The 21754-nt window shown below is 40.6% G+C and overlaps 2 protein-coding genes across 4 annotated transcripts in view; both read right to left on the bottom strand.

The window, feature by feature from the left end:
- Positions 1-10231, bottom strand: part of Tmtc2 (Transmembrane O-mannosyltransferase targeting cadherins 2) — a 52064-nt gene extending 41833 nt beyond the window's left edge. For both annotated transcript variants that reach the window (XM_032438186.2, XM_032438187.2), the window contains exon 1: positions 9840-10231. The gene's annotated coding sequence lies outside the window, so the exon portion shown is untranslated. The remainder of the gene's footprint in view (positions 1-9839) is intronic.
- Positions 10232-15947: 5716 nt separating this feature from the next.
- On the bottom strand, positions 15948-21007 carry GluRIIC (Glutamate receptor IIC). Of its 2 annotated transcripts, none has more exons than XM_002052853.4 (11): positions 20793-21007; positions 20551-20706; positions 20424-20486; positions 19697-19900; positions 19428-19639; positions 19244-19366; positions 18930-19172; positions 18439-18855; positions 17751-17974; positions 16860-17688; positions 15948-16328 (listed from the first exon to the last, which is right to left on the bottom strand). In XM_002052853.4, exons 1-11 carry the CDS (start codon positions 20872-20874, stop codon positions 16038-16040), a joined length of 2844 nt encoding a protein of 947 aa, XP_002052889.1. In that variant the 5' UTR covers positions 20875-21007; the 3' UTR covers positions 15948-16037. The 2 variants fall into 2 exon arrangements, with proteins under 2 accessions (XP_002052889.1, XP_032294079.1); XM_032438188.2 differs by having other exon boundaries at positions 20551-20740; positions 20793-21006.
- Between the last annotated feature and the right edge of the window lie 747 nt (positions 21008-21754).

Raw genomic sequence — 21754 nt, forward strand, 5'->3', positions numbered from 1 at the left:
TGCGAGATATAACTGAATATTTAAATAGTCCAGGCTTTAAATAAAAATTCAAAGGCCCATACAAATAAGTTAAAACCAAAAACTGCGCCTTTTAAAATCAAAATCAAATATCAGCAAGTGTATCAAATGGTCGGCTACTTGGAAATAGTTATTATTGCTTTTTGTTTCCATTCTGAATATTTTGTTGTACCTTTTGCCATATATTTAACTTGTTGTCGCTTTATATCTGTCTGTAATGAACTTTTATGCATTGTCATTAAGTTTTATTGTATTTATCTGCGTGACCCTCTCTCATTAAGCCCCCCTTCGCACTCCCTCCCCCCCACACACACACAAATACACACATGCACACACATTTGCAGTGGCTTTTGTTTGGCTTGTGTTTGGTTTTTTTTTGTTGCAAACATTTTAATAAATTTAAATCATTTGTTGCATTTATTTTAATTATGCGCATTTAAAATGCATTATGCTGCCCGCTTTAAAGGCCCGCCATTTGCGGTGCGTGCTGCAGCTTGGCATGGCGCAGGGGGGTGTATGAGGGGGCAAACGTTGGCGCGTAATTTAATTTCGCTGACAGAAATTCAATTATTTGCGTTTTTCAATGCGAGGCTAACACAAAATTGTTGTCAAAAATGCTTCATGCATGCAAAACACGGCCGCCCCCGTTGGCAATTGCGTTGCGTAGGGAATGCCATGGCTGGAGTTTGGCGGGGTTGATATCGGAGAAGGGGGGTTAGGTCCCCCTTGGGGACGGTGGCGACGTCGCATGTTGCGTATACGTGTTTTCATTAAATTTTTATTTATTCGGCTTTCATATTTCCTAACATAAACGGTTCGTCTGTGTGCGGCTCTTACGCCAAGACATTTACACAGTGGATAAAATTAACAATTTATCAGGCAGAAATTTATAGGATGAAAAAAATAAAGTCTCACTTCTTTTTACTAACTATATTTTAAGAATGCGTTCGTCGTTTCCTCTTATTACTTTTTCATTGGTTTTTTTTTGTGTGTGTGCTGAAAAGTGAATGAAATAGCAAAAGGGAAACTAGACAGAAGAAATAACTTTGGGCTGCAAAAAATAAGCGCATCTCATGACTTAAAAGTATTTGCTGATATAGCCGACCAATTTGCTGTGATTGTGCCTACGTTTTATATATATGACACCCACTGTGCAGCTCAGACTAGGACGTCGACGTCGCCTTGGAAATTCTTTAGGTGTAATTTCATTATTTCAATGTTTTACTTTGCTGAATTATAAATGAGAATACGGTTTGTGTGTCGCGTTTATGGCTAGTCATGTGTGCCACTACCCCACCCCTTACAAGCCCCCAACCCCTCACTTTATATATTTCTGTGTCGTTACAAGCAGATGTTTTGTTATATAAAAATAATTTTTTTTTTTTTTGAGTATTCTCCCATTTGTCGCCCACCTCAAGCAATGTCATTTGGGGCGTTGGTGTCAAAGTTTCGCTCAAAGCCGGGGCCAAATGTTTTCAATGAGCCACGCAGCCACGCCCAGCGCAACGCCCTCGCCGTCTCTCCGCCCAACGGTCAGCTGCCATTGCACGCTCGCAGCTCATAAATATTTGATAATGTGTGGCTGTCAGTTAGACGTCCAATTGAGTGATTTCTTTGCCTTGCGCTCCGGCGACCCCGGCGCCGCCGCCCGTCTGTCACGCCCGCTCTTTTGATTTCCATTATGTTGTTTTTTTTTTTTTTTTTAATAATTTTACTTTTATTTTGTATGTAGATAGATTTTACGGCGAAGCAGCTGCAACGCTTCACACAGGACGCCGAAACAATTGCTGTGTCTGTTCTCTGTCTCCGTCTCCCGTCTCCTGTCTCTCCCTCTTCTGTCTCCGTCTCTGTGTGGCTGACAGCTTGACGTCTGTTGTTGCGGGCGCCGTATTAGCCCTTTTTGTTGGCCGCGCGTTTGACATTTTGACAAAATGTTGAATAGGCAGCTTGTGTTGAAATTGAATATCATTAGCGCATTTGGCTATAATTGCCGCGGGCCACCGGCCACGTTGTCGACTGCGACTACAAATTACACATATCACACATACGCCGCATATGGCTCAATACTATTTGCCGATTTGGCTAGCTTTATGTGTGGGCGTGACAGATTTTGGTGTAAGTCATACAAGTGTGAACAGCGAGATCCCGTTTTGTGTAGTTAAATATGAATCCAAATTCGAAGTCATGTCGCCTGCTTACAGGGCATTTTCTAGTCGAGCACACTGGCTGCCTTCTCGTTATGCACGCGTCTGAACAGAGCATTGAATGTGGCGATTAGCTGAGGCTTATTACTGCGAGCAACTGGCTTTAAATCTTAAGCTTATTGTGTATACGCCGTGTGGTCACTTGTCGCTCCCTCTCCCTCTCTCTCACTCTCTCTCTTGGCCAGGCCAACAGACAGAGAAAACTTGGCAAATTAGAGAGCATGCCACATTGGCGCTCAAATGACAGAGCACAGAGCATGTGACTGGGTTGTTGCAACAGCTGCCGTTACTTGACACTGCCACGTAGCCAGCACCTAAAGCAAATGGCCAGCAGGCAGCAGTAGCAGTAAAATCAGCAGCAGCAGAAGCAGTAGCAGGCAGCAGCAGCAGCTGGTGGCAGCTGCAGAGAAAGTCGCCAAAGTTTTTGGCCCCGAAAACTTTAATTTTGTGTGGCAACAACAAGTTTTGGTAACCGCTTGTGTTTAACACTTTCTGTGCGCGTTTTTAATTTATGCTTTAATTTTAATTGAAAATCTAATTAGAAAGCTAGTGGGCGGGCGCCAATCAGAAAATGCTAGGCTAGCAAATACCCATTGCTTGGAAACACAAGCTCCAGCCGAGTTTACTCTTGGAGAAGTTAAGAAAAATATTCCTTTTGAAAAGAATGCATAACTTATTTCTATTGCTTTGTTATCTTCCTTTGTTCATTTAATTACCATTGGCAAACTATCGCTTGGGGCGATAATTAAGCTATATAGCAATAATCCGAAATCTGAAGAAAAATTAGATATACTTTTTGCCATAGCCCTTTTATCGCCTTCTTATCTTCCTATGCAATCAGTAGGCCCTTTTATTAGCATAGCCAAATTGTCGCTTGGAGAGATAAATCAACGATATAGCAATAATGGGAAATCTCAAGACAAAATATATTTATTTTTTGGTATCGCTTTCCTATCGCTATCTTATCGCCTTTTCCCAAAAGTCGCTCGTTTGGGTACTCTAAGCATGAACTAAAACCGGCTCCAAATCATTTGAAATCAGAAATCGGTCGAACCTAAACCTAGAGCCAAGCCTAAAAGCGAGGCATATAAGCTGAAAAATTGTGCGTAAACCTTCTTTAATTGTTGAAGTATATGGAAAAGCATTTAGTTGAGTCACGTCCATGTTCTTGCACCCTGGTGCATGTCATAAATGTATTTAAATCTGTGGCCAAATGCAGCCCTAGGCTGCCTAAGCCGAACTTGAATTATTGATAAAATAGAAAAATGTGCAGCCAAACCGCCCGCTGCCTGCTTCTCCTGCTTCGTCTGCAAACAAATTTCCAACTCGTATGCTCCAAACTTATTTGATGCACTTCAATTCGAGGCGCTGCCAAACAGAGCTGAGTCTTAGAATCCAATACCCCGCACCACGGCGACCAACGAGAAACGGCGACATTGACAAATGTTATTTTGCTAAACTATTTTCTTTTTTTTTTCCACCCCAAAACAACAAAAACAAGGCGTTGCCAACTTCTTGCTGCGCGTGTGTGAAACCTGAAAAGCACAATTGGATGGGATGGAAATCGTATGGGGCGTATAAAATAAACTACAGTATACGCATTCAAATTGAAAAGCTTTGTTTTTATAGTTTTTTCTAACTTGAGTTGTTTTAAATTTTGCGAAGTTTCCATTATATTAAAAAGAAAACAATGAAACAAAAATAAAAAACATAAATGAATATTATGTTAACAAAACTTTGAAATTCTACGATAGGACCAGGATTCTTTGTCTTTCGAACTTCTTTCTGATAACGATTCTCAAGAAGAATGAAATTAGATATTATTGGAGAACAAATTTATAAATGGTTTATCAGTTAGGTAAGACCAAAAAGAAAATCGTTTAAAAATGGGAAAGAGAGAGAGATTAAACATTTCTAACAACTATTGAGTAATCTACATTATATATTATAAATTAAATATATGTATAAATAATCTCTATATATAAAAATTCTTGTCCTGACAGACTGACTGATTGATTGATGATAAAAGTTCCACGGGCAAGGTCGGAGTTATCCTATATAGACATGGGTTTAAATTTCACGTCCCCACAACGTGGTCAAAACTCAACCGATTTTCGCAAGACTTGTTTTTTTTTTAATGGTCTGACCTATAGATTGATTTGGCATTCAAATCTGGCAACATCATTTTTGGTCAAATTTCATGTCAAAGTTATACCCTTAAAAAATATTAAGAATCTGATTCAAACATGTACGCAAATACCCCTTGTATTTGCATAGATTACTTTTTTGATATTCCACTTGACAAGATAGATCTACTTCTACATGTAATTACTTTATATAGGTATATCTTTATATGTATTATAGTAGAAGTAGATCTATCATGTCAAGTATTGTACATATCTAGATATTTATAATGCAGCTAATTGATAAAATCACATATTTCTCTAAAGATCTGTTGTTGATTAATGGCCATGCTGCTCCTGGCTACACTTGATTAGCGCCCAGTGAAAAGTTTGCCGCTGCCAAATTTTGAATTTTGCATTTTATATTTTACATTTTGCATTTAACATTTTGCAGTTAACATTTTGCACGGCTTGTTGTGTCGCGGCAATTTGTTCGCTGTCACTTTGCACGCGGCTGCGACATAAATTTCGCTTTTGCCGACCCAATTCTCAGAAAGGGGAAGCTCCAGAGACGCTGCGCGTGGTGCTGGAGCAGGCGGGGAGTTGGTGGTACGTTGACTACATAACCGAAAAGCGTTGTCAAAACTTTGCAGTTGGCTTTTGTTTACACAGTGCGAAGCGCAAAAAAAAGGGTGGGCGGGGCACGTGCGGGCGATTCGAGTCGAGTAACTAACTAAAAATGCAAAACCAAACAAGTAAGAGTGCAACAGTGGAGCATGCTCAACTGCCGGATATCCTGTAAGCAGCGATGAGATATAGATATACGATTATAAATACACACACAGAAGCCAACGTTTTATTCTTTTCTCCCTCTAAACACGTTGAAGTATATAGTTCCAAATATGTTCGGTGCCTAAGGTGCGATCTTTATGCAATTCAAAGAGAATAAACATTGCAAACAAATGTGTTTGTATACAAATGCTGAGGAGAATACTTGGGTATATACAAAAATTCTACTTTATGTTAACTATGTTTACTTTAAGCTAAACTTTAGCTGTAAATATTCAAGAGATGCCTTAAAAAAACTAGGCTAAAAACCAATTAGCTATTATTAGCTTATTATTCGATTACTAATCGTTTTGCTTATAAAATACATAATATGCCAAAATGAAATCAAATGTAGTTCTAAACTTACATATGCTTGAAATGCTTGTTGTTTATATATAAACACTTTAGTATACCCTATGTTAGCTATTTTTAATGGATGCTGGGTATGCACTGAGAGAAAAAACAAAAATAGACCATAAATAAAAACCACAAGCAGCAGCAGCAGCAGCAGCCAGCGACTGCGGCGGTACGCGGCAAAATAATGGAAAAAGTTAGTTTTGCATAACGCGCAGCGACTGCGGAGTTCGAGTCTCTGAGTCCAGCGCCACACTTGAAACTCTGTAAATGGGTGTCTGTGTGTGTGTGAGTGTGTGTGTGTGTGTGGGATGTGTGTGCCTGCACAGGACATGGAGTGGATTACAACAGCTGCTGTGGCCCCTAAAACAATGCAGCTAGGCAAAAGGCAAACGCCTGCATATCAGCAGGGGGAGTGGTGTGTGTGTGTGTAAGCCAGTTGTGGTTGCACACACACACACACATGCCAGCTACAGCCAAGGTTAGCATTTACAGCAGCAGAGCGCCAAGAAAATGGTGTAGAGAGTTTCTTTCTTTCTGTATTTCTTGCATATTTAGAGCAGCCGGCGCTGTTCTGCAACAGCAAGCGGACAAAGTTGCAGTTTTACTGCCAACTGCAACTGCAGTAAGCTGTTTGGGAGGAGGGAGGGGCGACGTGCCACCTAATGTTGCAGCACGAATCTCTCTGCAAAATCGAAAGTTGCATTGAACTTCTTGCTGCAAAGGGTTCTGTCGCCGCCGCCGGCTTGCGGTCTGCCCCGTCTTGTCGCCCACATTTCGTTTCGATTTATTTTATGACAAATGCACCACAAAAATTGCGAGTCAAAAATATTTGAGAGGTGGCAGCAAATTCTCTCGAACCGCTACCTAGAAACGTGCTGCAAATAGTTTCGCAATAAAAGCAACCAATTTGGGATGCAGTTTAGTACAGTAGTCACTTGTCAAAATGAACTCGCAATAGTTTGATTGGAGCAAGAATATGTTAGAGCAGGATACTCAGCTTGTGTTCTTTGTTTTTATTGCAAATCTTTAGCTGAAATCGGCTAGTGTTTATAAATAACATAACATAAAATATAAATAATGTAAATATAATATGAAAAACATAATATTTTATTTATTTATTCAGAATTTCATGATAAAATTGAAATACGCTCTACGAGGGTATTAAACAATTGAGAAAAGGTTTAACAGAAATTAAAATTGCTTTTAATTGTTTTCTTCTTTTAACATTTTTGAAATTGAGTTGTAAAAACATATTTTTATATTTTAAAGTATAATTTTATATTTTAGGTCGTTTTAAGAATTTCTTTCTTCACTTTATGAAAAAGTATTAAATCTTAAACTTCTTCTTACTTTCTTAAACTAAATCTTTAGTTTCTGCCTTTTCTATCTTAATCCAAATCTCACTCAATCTCACTTTTCTATCAGTTGTTTTTCTTATTAATTGTTAATGCTAATTGCTAAGCACTTTAAATTGTTTGATTACAAAATCCAAGAGATTTATGCAAAATACTTTGGCCGCGATTTCGTTCTAATTACAATTTTCAGCTCTGGCAGACACTTACAAACTTATCTAATTGTTGCCGCTGCGAATTACACGCATAATTTATTTAGTAGATTTTACACTAGAGTTCTGTTTTTTTGGTTTTTCTATATATATATAAATGTATGTATATTTTCTGGAAGCGCGAAACTTTGCACTTTTTTCTCACACACACACACACATATATATATACTTTTTGGGGTATTGGGTTTTCGCGCGGTTGAGGGGTGGCTGCGTAGAAAAACATGCTAATTGAATTCCATACAATAATTTCGCTATGCTTTATTCATTAGGCGCAGGAAAAACGCAATGCGGCCAGCAAACAAACAAACTAATTTGCATAATGTTAGGCACACACACACACGCACAAACACACACACACACAGCAGAAAATAACTAAATGAGTGAACAAAGTGAATGAATGAAGCCGCATTTGACAACTTTTATGGCCGAAGCTGGCCAAATGCAAATGAATTAAATAAATATAGAAAACTTTTTCAAAGAGGGAGGGAGAGAGAATGTTTGCCCAACAGTTTGAGGGGGAGCAGCTATTTACACCTAAATTTGCGGCTCACTTGGAAATCTTTTATCTTGAGACACTCGCAAACATTTTTCGTACACAAATAAATTCACATTTACTCAATGAATAACTTTGCAGCAAACTTGTTACGCAAATAAACTGCTTAAGACTTAAGTTTTTTATAAAATAAAATGTGTTTTTGGTTCATTTTCCGATTTGTAGACGATTCAGCTTATTTGCAACACACACTTCTTGCACCACATTTTTTTAAATATCTTATAGTTAGAAAATAAAATATGAAATATTAAAAAATATATATTCAAAAGAAAAAAGCAATCAAAACATTTAGCCAGAATTGTATTCGCTCGAACCAGCTGATTTGTAATATTTGAATAAGTCGTCAAAACCTAGAATTTATAAAAAATATTTATTTTATTTTGATTGGCGAATTCTAATAAATTCAGAGTATGCCAACTGACAGAGCTTTCGACCCGATCATATTAATGCATTTATTTATAATAAAATTTATAAATATTTGCATGTATTTATTACAAGACAGCATTTGTTCGCCATTTAAAACAATTTGAGTCTTAACTTCAATATCAAAAGCACTTTTTATAAATTTATTTTAATCTCAAAATTATTTGCAATGATACATTTTATTTCATTTAATTTATTAAATGCTAAAAATAGTAAATATATTACAATTGATATTGAAATTTAATTCATTTTATTTTTGAGAAGCTCCTTTTTCTTATGAATTTGTGTGTCTTATATTACAAAGCGACAGCGCTGCTAATATTTTTTTTTTTACTGTTAGTCGGCAGTAGGAATTGTAAAATTTTGAATGAAAATGATGTTTCTTTTTTTTTAAAACCTAAGTCAAGGCAGGTATCTTTCCAGCATTTTTGTAGTTAAATAATCTGACTGTTATATATCACATTTATAATGTTTATTGTTTTTAATAATATTAAAAACAATCTGGAAACTTACACACAAAAGTTTTGCAGTCGTTTTTTTTTCGTATATTTTGATTTTCAACAAACTGCAACATTTTTGTGCCTTAATTGCAAGAGGCAGTTTTGATAATTCTAGAGCTCAAACAAAACTTAGAAACAATTTTCATTATTAATATTATTTTTCCATAAATGTTAATACTCTGTTTTGATACTTTGTATAGTTTTCATTTATTTATTTTGAATTTATTTCTTTTATATTTTGCATTTGCGTATTTCATATTATATTATACATAATAATTTTTCGTTTTATCGTTTTAAAAATCTATTAAATTTCAGACTAAATATTTACAAAAAAAAATGCATTCCTTCAAGCAACAAAATTATGTGTATTTGCATTTCGAGTATTTGAGAAAATTGCAACAATATAGAGGAAATAAAAATACACGCAATTACGCGCTCTGCAAAATGAAAATAAAAATAAAACAAGGCGGCTGGCTGTGAGGCCAAAGGTCGAGGCTTTAACAGAATCGTTATAAGCCAGAGTCAGATAAGTGCCTGTTGTTGCCTTTTTCTCTCTCTCTGCGTGTGTGTGTGTGTGTACAAAGGAAGCGGCTACACGAATTGCCACTTAAAAATTCAAAAGTTTTGTGGCTGCCGCATATGGCAGCAGCAGCAGCAGCAGCTCAGCCGACGCCGGCAGCGGATGTGGCAGCTGGCAAAAAAAAAAGACAGAAGCCGGAAAGTTGCGCTCACAATTGCCTAACACAACAATAACAATAACAACAAAATGCGCGGCTTTTGGGGTTAGCCCAATACGCGGTTATATATATATACACACACACACACACACACACATACACATATATACAAATATACATATATTTGTTTATTCTTTTAAGGCCTTAACCCGAATTAAATAGCACAGAAAAACAGCTGAGACAGCGGGCTGTTGTTATTTTTTATTATATTTTTGGCAAATTTAATTTAAATTTTGTGCGATTTGCATGGCAAAGACTGGGAGAGGCACACGTATTACGCATTGTGCAAATATTTGTGCCCAGCCGGATGAAAAGCGAAGCGAAGCGCGCTGCTGTAAATTTTCCAAGTGCCGCGCACACACACACACGCGCATGCACACGCACGAGCTAAAAGTTAAATATGTATTGCATACTTGCAGGCGGCGGCAGCAAATTTACAGCTATCGCTGCATTTTGACTTGCCATAAATAAATCAAAAGCCGCAAAAGTTAAAGCACGCTTTACTCGAACCCCCCTCTCTTGGTTTACTTACCAGTTGTCAGTTTAGCTGCAGCTTCTGGTTACAGTTACAATTCTTTTGCACTGTTGCGGAAATGTATTCCGATTTTATTTTTGCACTCACCAACACACTGACACACACACGGACGCACGCACACGGACAGCGAGAAGCCGGCAGCGCACAGAAACGACAAAGCGCTCGAGACGACAATTTTGTGCGCTTTAAGAGCTGCTTTAAGACGAGGTTATTTTATAGATATATATTTTGTTTAATTTAATATTTTTTTAAAAACAATTAACGCGTTTTTTTTTCTAATTCAATTTGAGCGCTGTTACGTTTAATTTGCATGTGCGTTTTCAGCATTTGTTGTTGCATTTAAATAAAATACTTTTTGTTATTGTTGGTGCTTTGCTCATTTCAGCCAATCGCGTCGCGGCCGACGCAACGCGTGGATTCGCAGTCGCAGCTTAACAAATTGCTGACCGCACGATTCAGTGGCAAAACGAAGACTGAATTTGGCCAGTTGGCGCACTCGTTATTTTATACGCTCGCAGCCGATGCACACAAAAACACAGACTCGAACCCAATTTGAGGCTGTGTTGAGCAACAGAACTAAACGACGGTTAACAGCGTACACAGGACTAAAGCGTGGTGAGTTAAGTGGCTGTTAAGGCCAATTGAGCTGTTATTTCAATTTGACAATTAACATTTGATTGCTGGCAGCAGCTAAATATATATCACTTTGTTATTATTACTTTATTTGTATCCATACTTTATATATTTAACAATTTAGTAGTGTAAACAAATTAGCAGCTCTTATAAAACATATTTAAATGCCAGCACAGTACATAATACTATATGCCCGTCGCAACAGTATAACGTTTGAATTTAACAGCATTTGAGTTTATCCGCTTGCAGGCGCTCCTGCTATAACAGTGCTATAAAAATTTATCCGCTTGCCTAACATATCAGTTGCGTGTTAGCCTTCGCCTGTTGTCAGGGGTAGCATAGTAGCACAGTTTTGTTTGACGAAACGGTTAACATGCCCCTGCTGCTTAACAGCTCTGTGCTCGCTAACAGCTGCACTTTAACATGCCGCTGTTATGCTAGCCACAAGCATTTTGCAAACTATTTAAAACTACATAAATTTTATATTGAAGATGTGCCCTCATATGAGCACAAAAAAAATGTCAAGAGTTAGCGGGCAAAAAAATGCTAAAAGCAGCGCATAAATAACGACACACTGCGCACGTTAGAATATATATGTATGTGTATATATATATATATATATATATATATATATATTACTCGGGTCACCAGCGTCGACGAGAAATAAATTGTATTTAGTTGGGCAATTTATGGGCAGCAGCAGCGGATCGAGCTGAGTTTACACACACACATGCATAATTCAAAGGCATGTCGATGGCTGCATTTGCAGTCAGCGGGGTTCAGTGCTGCCCATTTTTTGGACAGCAAAAAATAGCTAGTTCTAAGCGATGTGGTTAAAAAAAAGCAGTTAAGTTTTATAAGAAAGAAGAAAAAACAAGGCATTTATTTTAAAATAAATGTGCATAAATTATAAATCTTTGTAAAAAAAAAAATATTTGTAAAATGAACTAATGTTCATCTTAGCAGAACTTGAACTGTGGAAGTGTCGGTTATTACCTCAAGCGATATTTCATAGTATAAAATATTTATGTCAAATATATGGCAAATATATGGCAATTTTTACTCGCTTTGTGGAACCTTTAAATAAAAAATAAAAAATATATATATATATTTGCCTGTCATCTAGAGTCTGTAGCATTTGTACGGCAGTTTCTTGAGCCGTAAGAAGCTCACTTCATAGACAAATGTTGATAATACTGCAAAAAATGATTAGTTAGAGCTTTCCCTAAAATAGATAGCATGATTTTCTCTTGTTTATGTTAACAATTAGCAAACCTATTTAAGAAGAAGAGTTATAATAATGAATAACATTTACCTCTAAAAAAAAAGGAGTCGAAATGGGCAGCACTGGCGCACTGTCGGTACCCGCTTGACGTTTATTTTTGTTGTTGCGGGAAGGCGTCGTCTTTGTTTCACTTGCTTATTTTGTTATTTTCAAATTATTTATTGCACACGCGGGTGCGAGTTGGTGCGAGGGCGTCGAGAGCGGGGAGGGGGGATCACAGAGAGCAATGGCTAATGTGTAATTCAATAGAGTAAATAATGTGCATCAATTTTCAGCTCAATAACGCATGGAATACAAATGCGAAACATGTGCAAATATGTGCTCACACACACAGGGAAATAAATATCAAGCCACACAGCACTCACTTCATCTTGCCCTCTCCCTCACACACACGCACACACACACACACACACAGACATTACGACATTGTGTGACGCGCTTCCGTTTCCGTTTTTCTCGGCTGGCGAGCAGCCACATTGTTTGCTCTTTGTCTTGGCAGCTCGCAGCTCTTTAGCCGCGCTTATTTGTTTTCGATGTTGTCTTTGCACACACACACACACACACACACACACACACACACACCCATACACAAACACACACATCTCCCTCTCAAGCACGTGGCATAGGAAAAATTGCATTGGTTTCGCAATTGTTTTCCTTTAACAGAATGTTAAATGTGTGTGCGCGTGTTTTTCTTGCAAAGATCGTGCCTGGAAGCGTCTGGAATGCCAGTGGAAGGCAGGCTCGCTTAGACCCTGCCTGATTAATGTGCGTCTTTCAATTGCGTGCAAATGCATGAATTTATGAGCAGCTCGGCACTAAACAGCCAAAATGCAGCAGCAACTGCAGCAGCTGCATTGTGACAGCCAGGCCAAGCCAATAATAACAACAAGCAGCTGGTTGGACCAGAGTATCCGACCGGCAGATGCCCTGTAGGTAGAAGTTATTATGATTACCACGCGAAGGAGAGGACATCTCAAAGCCCTTAAAGTATATATATACTCGATTAATATCAACAGACGAGTTCATACAGTCCCGTTCGTTCCTTCTGTCCGTCGAGTGTGCACAATATACCCAACCCACTTGCTGTAGTCACATTCAATATGTACAGGGTATAAGCAGGCAAACAAAACGTAACAAAGCAAATTTACATCGCCTAAGACCTAGACCTCTTGTGACGAGCCTTGTTAACTGGCAACTGGCAACTGGCAACGGGCTAAGACCGACAGGTCCTGCAGCTGTTGTTGTTGTTGTTGTCCTCTTTGCCTTTGACTTCTGTTTGCTGTTGCCTGTTCTGGACATGGCCAAATGCAGGTTTTTCCAAATTTGCCGCTTTATGTGGCAGCTGAGTAATTAACACAAAACTTGTTAACTGGCTCGAAAGCCCTCAAGCCTTCGATTACATGCACAATTTGCACGAGTTTTGTGTTTAATTCTGAAGGATTTTTGGCAAAGCCACAGCAGAAGCCATCAAGCATTCTTGCAGCAACTCTGTGGCATGTAATAATAACACCTGAAGCACAAAAGTGCACGCACACAAATTATGTTCAAGGAGTTTGTGAATTCAGTTGCATTGCAATGTCTTGTTTCGGTTCGATTAAAAATTGTCTAATTGAAGAACAGTTTTACATAATTAATAAGCTATTTTTATTGCACAATTGTCGTTTGTTTAATTCGTAATGCAGCTTTTCAACTGCAGCTTCAATACTGCTGTGATCTTCACACTAACAGTTCAAGTTTATGTAAACATACATTCACTCTTTACAGAGGATCAGCTGGTGTTATTTAACAGAGGATCAGCCAAAAACATCTCTGCTTAATGCTAAACTGCTGTTAAGCGCGCCATATTCTGAGCTCCCTTCTTGAATTCTAAGAGAACTGTAGAGATACTTTCCTTTTATAGCCTGTGCCGCTCAGACACACATACATTGCACCTTCCCCTCCCCATCCCTCTTTTGCTCTCCATCAAACCGCCGCGGGTCAATTCGTACTAAGCACATGCTATAAATAACCTTAGCCTGCAATTTATATCTGTATCTGGACATTATCACTTTTACGGCTAACTTGTTCGCCGCACTTGCAGTTAATTAAAAAATCTTGGCCAAGGATTTATATTGGCTAATTGGATTTAGCGCCTTCTGCCTTGGGCGCGGGAACCACACGTGAATTTCAATTTCAATTGCAATTTGTAGGGAGTTGTGGGAGGGGGGGGGGGGGTGGTGGTGGTTATAAATATGTGTGAGTATGTGTCAGGGGGTATGTGTATATGTTAGCATTTGATTGCCTGTCGCGAAGCCAAGAGCCTGCAAGTGCTTTATCAACTCTCCCTCTCCCGATCTGCCACACCTTACATCTGCGTTTTACTTTTTCTAGCTACTTACACACACACACACACACACACACATTAGACACTTTTCACAACTGCAGCGGGCTCATAATTTTTCTTTCCACTCCGGGAAAATTGCTTTCCAGCTATGAATTGCGCTGCTAAACGTTTCCACTTATTAATTTGTTTATTATTCACATCTAATCACTCGCACTCAATTCACCTCACCCCTAAATCCCCCCACCACCCCCCTGACTAGCACTAATCCATACAAACGCTTAACATTCAGCGCTGCTTACTGTATCTCTCTCTCTCTCTCTCTGTCTGTCTCCGTCGCACGCTCTCTCTTGCTGACAGGCAACAACAAATGTACAAAAATTTGTTAACATCAAAAAGTACATTAAAGGCTCAAGGAATGCGCTTTCGTGCGGAAATTGCTTACGTGCGCGGCATTAACAAATGACATGCTGTATGCGACGGCCAGCAGCGTATAAGACCAGAACTCAACCCCGTCTCCCCGCCCGCCGCAGCCTAATGCTAGCTGCCTTTTTGGGGTTGCGCCTGTTTCGTGTGTGTGGAATGTGTGGAACTTGTCGCTTTGTCGCCGAGCCTTCAGCCATTGGCCAGCGGTGTTGAGTTTGTGCGCGCTGCCTGTTGTGCTCCTTTGCGCAGGCTGGCGGGAGCAACAAGTGTGTTGAGTTTGTGGCGGCAACAGTGGAGACTTTTTGTAGAGCTATGTTAGCCTTAACAGTGGCATGTTAAGGGTTGTTGGCTGAGGTTGGGAGGGTGGCTCGCTGCAGCTACTCAAATGGCAACAAAATAATTAAAAAATTGCAAAAGGCAGAAAAAAACGACAACCAATAAAAACCATACGAAAAATGTCAATTGTAACACAGAATGCAATGCGAGCCAAAATGCAGCCGGCTGCGCTGGCAGCGTCGCTGCTGTCACTGGCGAAAGCTTTTCACGTTACAGCAAACGACAAAGGCAAAAGGCGACGCCCCCTACCCCGCTGCTCCCTTACCCGCCCACTTACATCTCAGTTTACACACTTGCAGCGCCAGTTGCTGTTTTAATAATAATAATACCCTGTAGAAAGTATTAAATGGGTATAGCAATTAAAAAGTTAATAATTAATAATATAGTTTGATATATGTACGTAAATATTTTGGAACAGCCACAAATAATTCTCAAATTTTCAACGTAAATTTCACAGCTGTAAACTTGCCGATAACATTTCTGTCTGCTAAGCTGCTTTGAGTTGTAATTTCCAAGTGGAACACACATGAACTATCGAATCTCTTATATATGAGAGAGTCTTGGCATTAAAATTATCAATATATCAATATTTATTTAAAAATTTTAGAATATTAAAAAGGGTTTCAAAATAGTTCGATTTCAAGCCTGCCGTGGCTAAGTTGTTTCCAGGGTATCTGGCGCTGACATGAAGAAAGGCCCCAGACCGAAAATAAAAAGAAGAGGGAGGCGCCGGGGTTAAAGCGGCGACAAAGACGACGCTCGTCAGTTGGTGGATATAAAATGTCAATAAGCTCCAATAACGCAATTGACAAGCTGAGGCAGCTTTGGTAGCTGCGTTTCTGCTGTGGCAAGCGGCAAAAGGCAAGTGGCAAGCGAAAAACGGGGCAGCAATAAACGAAAATGACACGAAAAGTGAAGGGAGCGTGCGGGATGGCATTGAGGTCGACAAGTTGGTTGCAGGCTGCCCAGCGAGCCGTGTGGCAAGTTCCAGAGCTGAGCTATGCAGACTCGTGTTGCAACTACTCTACACCGCTCGTCTCCCGCCCCTTGATCTTGCCCTGGGGCAATTGCCAAGTAATTTCAAGCTTAAAGAAGCTGCAAATTGATTACGCGCCAAATGTGGTGGGCGTGGTTTTTATTGCAAATAACTGAAGAGGCAACAAAAAATAACAGTTCGTAAACAAGGCAAACATCAGACGCGCGCCTCACGCTGCCGCCGCTCCCTCTCCTGCGCCCGCTCCCGTTGCTCCAGGCTGTTGCTGGCACTGTGCGTGGTCAGCGGCAACTCGCGCATCTCCTCTGAGGAGCGGCCCAGGACAATGCGGCGCGCCGACTTCGGTGTGCGCTCCAAGGACTTCTCCAGCGATGGACGCGGCGTGGCGCCCAGACTGGAGATGGGCGTGCGGCTTACGATGGGCTTCTTGTTGTTCCACACGCAGAGCACGAATCGAATTTCCTTAATCAACGCCAGCTTGAACGTGAGCTGCAAGTAGACCAAAGGGATGCGACTCTTAATGAAAATAGGGAATAGCCGAAATCTAAATACGCTTCCAAAATGCTCCTGATGATAAACTTAAATTCTTAGCACAATTGTGGGAAGGGAAATTCAATTGTTAACGGAATTCATTTAATTTTACTAAAAAGGAATAAGTATATTAAAACCTATTTGGACTATCCGATATAGTTGTCCGATTTAATGTATATATATGCAAAAAATATCGTCAAAGTCTTCTATGCACTTACCTTAACAGATTGGAACCCGTTTTGTTTTTTTTTTATTTTTTGTTGTTTAACCTAAGTTTTTTATATGAAAACTCAACTTTTGAGCGACTTTTCCTTTGAAAACTATATCTATATAATTAAAACTTTACAAATATATTAGGAATATGATAAACCTTTAAATAGTTGAGTGTGCTCGGGGACCCGAAAGCTTCCTCACAGCATTAGGCATATCACAGTTAAGCTAAAGGACCCTTTAAAGGATATACTTAAGTAATATATAATAAAGACTCACGCGTTCCTCGAGCGCCACCTGCTGCACGTAGAGCAGAAACTCGGTGACGCCAATAAGAAATGCAATCAGAATGCCCACGTAGAGTGTGTAGAATATGCCGCGCAGCTCCTCGAAGGTCATGTCGGGCGTGGCATCCGGATCGGGCTCCTCAAAGCAGCTGGCATTCGGATTCTTCCACCATTTCTGCTTGAGATTATAGAGCTCGCCACGCTCACTGAGCCGCAGAATGGCCACGCTCAAATTGGAGCGATATTCGGCGCCGAAGGGCACGGCAATTGCATAATGTTTCTCGCCAAATTTCTCGCCCACGGAGCGCAGATCGCAGTGCTGTTCGCGATTGTACTCCAACGTAGTGGTCTCCATGAGAAACATGTAGTCGCCGAAGCTGGTCAGGACACGCTCGACACCCTCATCATTGTCCTTTGTATAGGCCGAGGGATCATCGTTGTTCATCAAATTGAAGGCCAGCCGATAAACCGTCTCGTTTGATTCGGCGAGCAGGTTGTATGTGCTGCCTCCGTAAATGGTGCCGAACTTGACCTCCTTCTGCGAGCTGAGATCCTTGAGGTTTGTGATGCTGCCCTCCATCTTGGAGCTGGTCAGAAAGGCCGCCAAGTTGGCCGTATACGAGTTGGCTATAATAATGGCAAAGATCCACCAGGTCGACTCAAACAGACGCACCTGCGGACTGCGCGGCAAAATATCGCAACCGGCCGTCATTATGGAGGCCACGGTCAGCCAGAAGGTGTTGTGCAAATCCCACTGATTCTCCAGCGTGTCCGGATCCCGGTTGCACGGATGCGGATTCTCCCACTCGGCACGGGCAATCCTGTTAGACAGGATAAACAAATTATATGCCAGCTACCGCTGACTGTCTAATCCCGCACTTACCGCGCTATGATAACCTTCAGAAAGGACATGGCAAACACGGAGATGAGTATCCAGATCCACACCTCGCCGCCAAAGGGCTCCAAATAGGCGTGCAGCTCCTTCTCCTTGTGCGGACTCTTGTACGCCAATATGCTGACGCCCAGCTGCATGAAGGGCACCGTAAAGTCCACGGCTGTGCGACGCGCCTGGGTGATGGTCAGGTCACAGATGCCCATGTGGGCGTCCTGTCAATGGATATTTATTTAAATATTATTAACCAAACCTTTTATTCGAGAGAAGACAAAGTCCGACGCAAAACTTGCTGCACAAATAAGAGTGTGCTGCAATTAGAACAAGCACTTTATATTTTTAAATTTGTTCGATTCTTAAACCCTTTTGATTCCAGGGTTTTTTGAAAAAGCTCCGGAACTCAGGAATTAGATTAGAGAACTTCTAGTTGAAAATATATTAAGTTTAAAGAGGCAAAAACGTATCAGTCGGATGTAACCGACTGCGCTATACTCTGTTCGAGTTCAAAATCTATATCTTTTCAGAAAGATTTCTTTTTTTTCTAAATAGAAAAGAAACTATTTTTATAAACTGGCAAGCTTTCGAAATTTAAGAAAAATTATGATATATATTTTTTTTCGACGATTTTCCAAATGAGTTTGTGTAATATTTTGGGCTGGTTTTCTCCCCGTCTACTCACATTATTGATAATCTCGCCAATGATGCCGTTCCACTGTTTCGTATCCTTGTCCTGCTTGCCGTACTGCTGATCCGCGACGGGCACAAAGATGTACTCGAAACCCACCTCCTGGGCAATGGCATCGATGAGGTCCACCGCGTAGCCCTTGTAGATGGCATTTCCTGTCAGATTCAGCTCCATTGCCGTCTCATTCCGCGTGAAATACGGCGGACCGATGCGCGTGGCGACGCGATAGACAATTTTCTTTTGTACCTTCATGTCCAGGTCCAGTTGAGTAATCTGGCCGCGGGTATCCCAAACGGCCACGCCTATATTATCGGTGGGGTCATAAATCTCAATGTTGAAATTAATGCGCTGTCCATCCTCGTCAAACTGTAAATGGCTGGTGCGAAAGATGCTGCTATTCACGCCGGAAGTCTGTCGGGTATTAGTGTTAATGCAATCAGCTACGCCCTTTTTGCCACCTCATTTCCCGCCACCTCTTCGCTTACCCCCTTCATTAGGCGCGTCAAATATCGACCCATTTGCCAGGTGCGACCGCCCGCAGCAGCTAAATCGCAATTCATGCGCGGCACCAACATTCTTTCCGGATAGAAATACGTGGCATTTCGCCAGGCCTGTGCAAACAGCTGGAGTCCATCGTGCAGCAAATCATGGATCAGCGTCCGCGCCGGCTCATTGTTCTCATAGACCACATTATCCCGCTGCGTCACATAGCCATACAGCTGCGTGTGCTACAAGGATCGATGAAACACTTACTGTAGCTGGATTATGGAGTGGTTATAGAGGCGTGTGCCATGCTTACGGCTGGCGGCTGCGGATTGAGCAGCATTCGGGCGGCGGTTATGTTCACCGCAAATGTCTCATTGTCTGCTGTCAGCTCCTCCAGATGATCGTTGTACGTCTCCAGATTGGTGAGGAAAATGTGCTGCAAAGGCAAGAGATTAGGCTTAAAGCGAGTGGCAACGTTCTGCGCAATTCTCGCTCACATTAAATTGTCCCGTCAGTCCGAACTCGGAGGAAGAGTTGAGCAGCTCCACGAGCATATCAGGCGCACAGTCGAGCACCACACGACGCTCGCCCTTGATGCTCTTCCACATGACGCGATAATCGTCGTCCTTTTGGTATTTGCGGACACGCACCACATCGTTGTGCACGTCGCGCAGCTGCAGCAGATCCTGCAAACGAGCAATCGCCTTGGCTAACCGAGAGGTTAATAATAATGATAGAAAAGGCTATCAGCTAGTCGGCGACTTACCATCGTCGGCATCGTAGACTATCGTGAATTTTCGCCAGCCATAATTGTGCACAATATCTGCGTAGGCCTTCGAGAGTATCAGCTGCGACGGATACAAATTAAGTGTCATCTGGTGGTTGGGCTTCTCCTCCAGATGCTCCTCATCGGAGATATCGAACTCGATGTGCGGAATGCCCGTATTGTTGCATACCAAGGCGACAATATCTAAGGGGTAATAGGGGGAGAAGTGTGTGAGAGAGAGAGAGAGAGAGAAAGAGAATGGGCGATTGATTGTGAGAGAATTATCTGAGGCATGCCGATTACTTAACACACTTGCGTGCTTGTCTAGGATATGTTCCATGGTGAACCCAACTTTTACAACAGTTTTTTGAAACACACTTTTAACTATACTTTTAACTATCTATATGTTGGCCTGTGTATAGCTCAATATCTCTTATTTTTTGTAGAACAAAATTAAATTAATAATAATAATTAATTAATAAGTTGCATATTTCATTACTTAGTCCAAGTACCCTCATAATACCCTCTACAAAAACAGATTTAGCTAGTTCTGTGCTCTGTTTACAAACAAACCAATTTGACTGTTTGCTTTGCTGTTCTTTCGCTTTTTGAGCTTTTTGCGTGGCCTTTCTTTTCTATTTTGCTTTCACGTTCTACACAAAACTCTGCCTCTAATTGAAACCAAGTGGATCCACCCCTTCCCTCCCCTACCCCGCCTGTTACTCACCGCTTGCCGCCTGTGAACTTGGTCCAAAAATAGCTGCGACACCATTATCTATGAGATCGCATGCTGAAAGAGAAGAGTATCTGTTCATATTATGTTTTCCGAGCTTTTCCAATGTGAAAATTCGCACCGTATTCCTGTAGAATAACGCTGCCATCTTCCGGCTTGAGGCGCCTTATCAACGGATTTAACCTTAAAGTCTGCTCCGCCTCGGGCCCATTAATGGCATTTACCACAGCCATGAATTCCTTCTCCAGTTCCAGTTCATTGTCGTAGAAAAAGGCGCCTGGTCGGAAAGGGTTGACATCACAAGATACATACTTCTCTTTCTCTATATTTATGTATATATATATGTGTGTTTAGTTGCCTCACCGATGTTGATTTCCTGCTGCAGGCTGTCGTGCAACAAAAATGCACTCCACATGCAGCAGAGCACAATAATTCCATGCCACATGTTTTTTTGTTTTTTGTTTCTACTGGAATTTTTGTTGCTCTGCAGCAAACAATTTGGACAAAATTTTTGCGGCACAAATATTTTCCGTATTACGTATGTGCATACGCATCGCGAGTGTGTCGAAAACTGTGAAGCTTTTTCTCTATTTGCTGCTCGATATTTGTTTTGAGGATCGCTGCGCCAGATGTGTGCTTGCCATGGAAAATGACAGCAGCTGTTTTGGAAAAGCTTTCGGCCAAGTTGCTCAAAAATAGAACGAAAATATTGATCAGCTGATCAATCGCTTCGGTCGGAAGAATTTTAAATATTTTATAGACTATGGATAATTTATGTTATCGAAAATAATTATATAAAGTTGATAATACATTTTTTACATGTTTTTTTACATTTTTGGGTAATCGGGAAAAGTTATCGATAATCGATGTCTTTGATTTAATTTGTTTTATACAACAAGTCCATTGTAATAAGGTATTTAATCTCTAAGAGTAATGCATTAGTATAGACAGACAGACGAACAAGCAGATGGACAGGATATATATTCACTCGAATATAAAGTTGAGGCTGTTCGAGAATATATATGTTTTATAGACTGAAAGGACCACTAACATAAATTTTCGAGGCTTCCATGCCCTTATAAAATAAACCAAATCTAGAATGAATAAAGGAGCAGCTGGCAACGGCACATTTCGCACCTTGAAGTTGATTCTTTCAATCGTCAGCAGCATTTATCATAATCAATTCAACACAGTTTGTGTGTGAGTGTTTTTTTTTTTGTGCTGTTTGGTTTTTACCAGAAGTGCCACGCCCCCGGCCATGAAGGGCACACGCCCAGCTGTCGGCTTATTTCTGGTCTATGGAAATGAATATAAACGGTATTTTT

The sequence above is a fragment of the Drosophila virilis genome, chromosome 4 (assembly GCF_030788295.1).
Source record: "Drosophila virilis strain 15010-1051.87 chromosome 4, Dvir_AGI_RSII-ME, whole genome shotgun sequence".
Taxonomy (NCBI): domain Eukaryota; kingdom Metazoa; phylum Arthropoda; class Insecta; order Diptera; family Drosophilidae; genus Drosophila; species Drosophila virilis.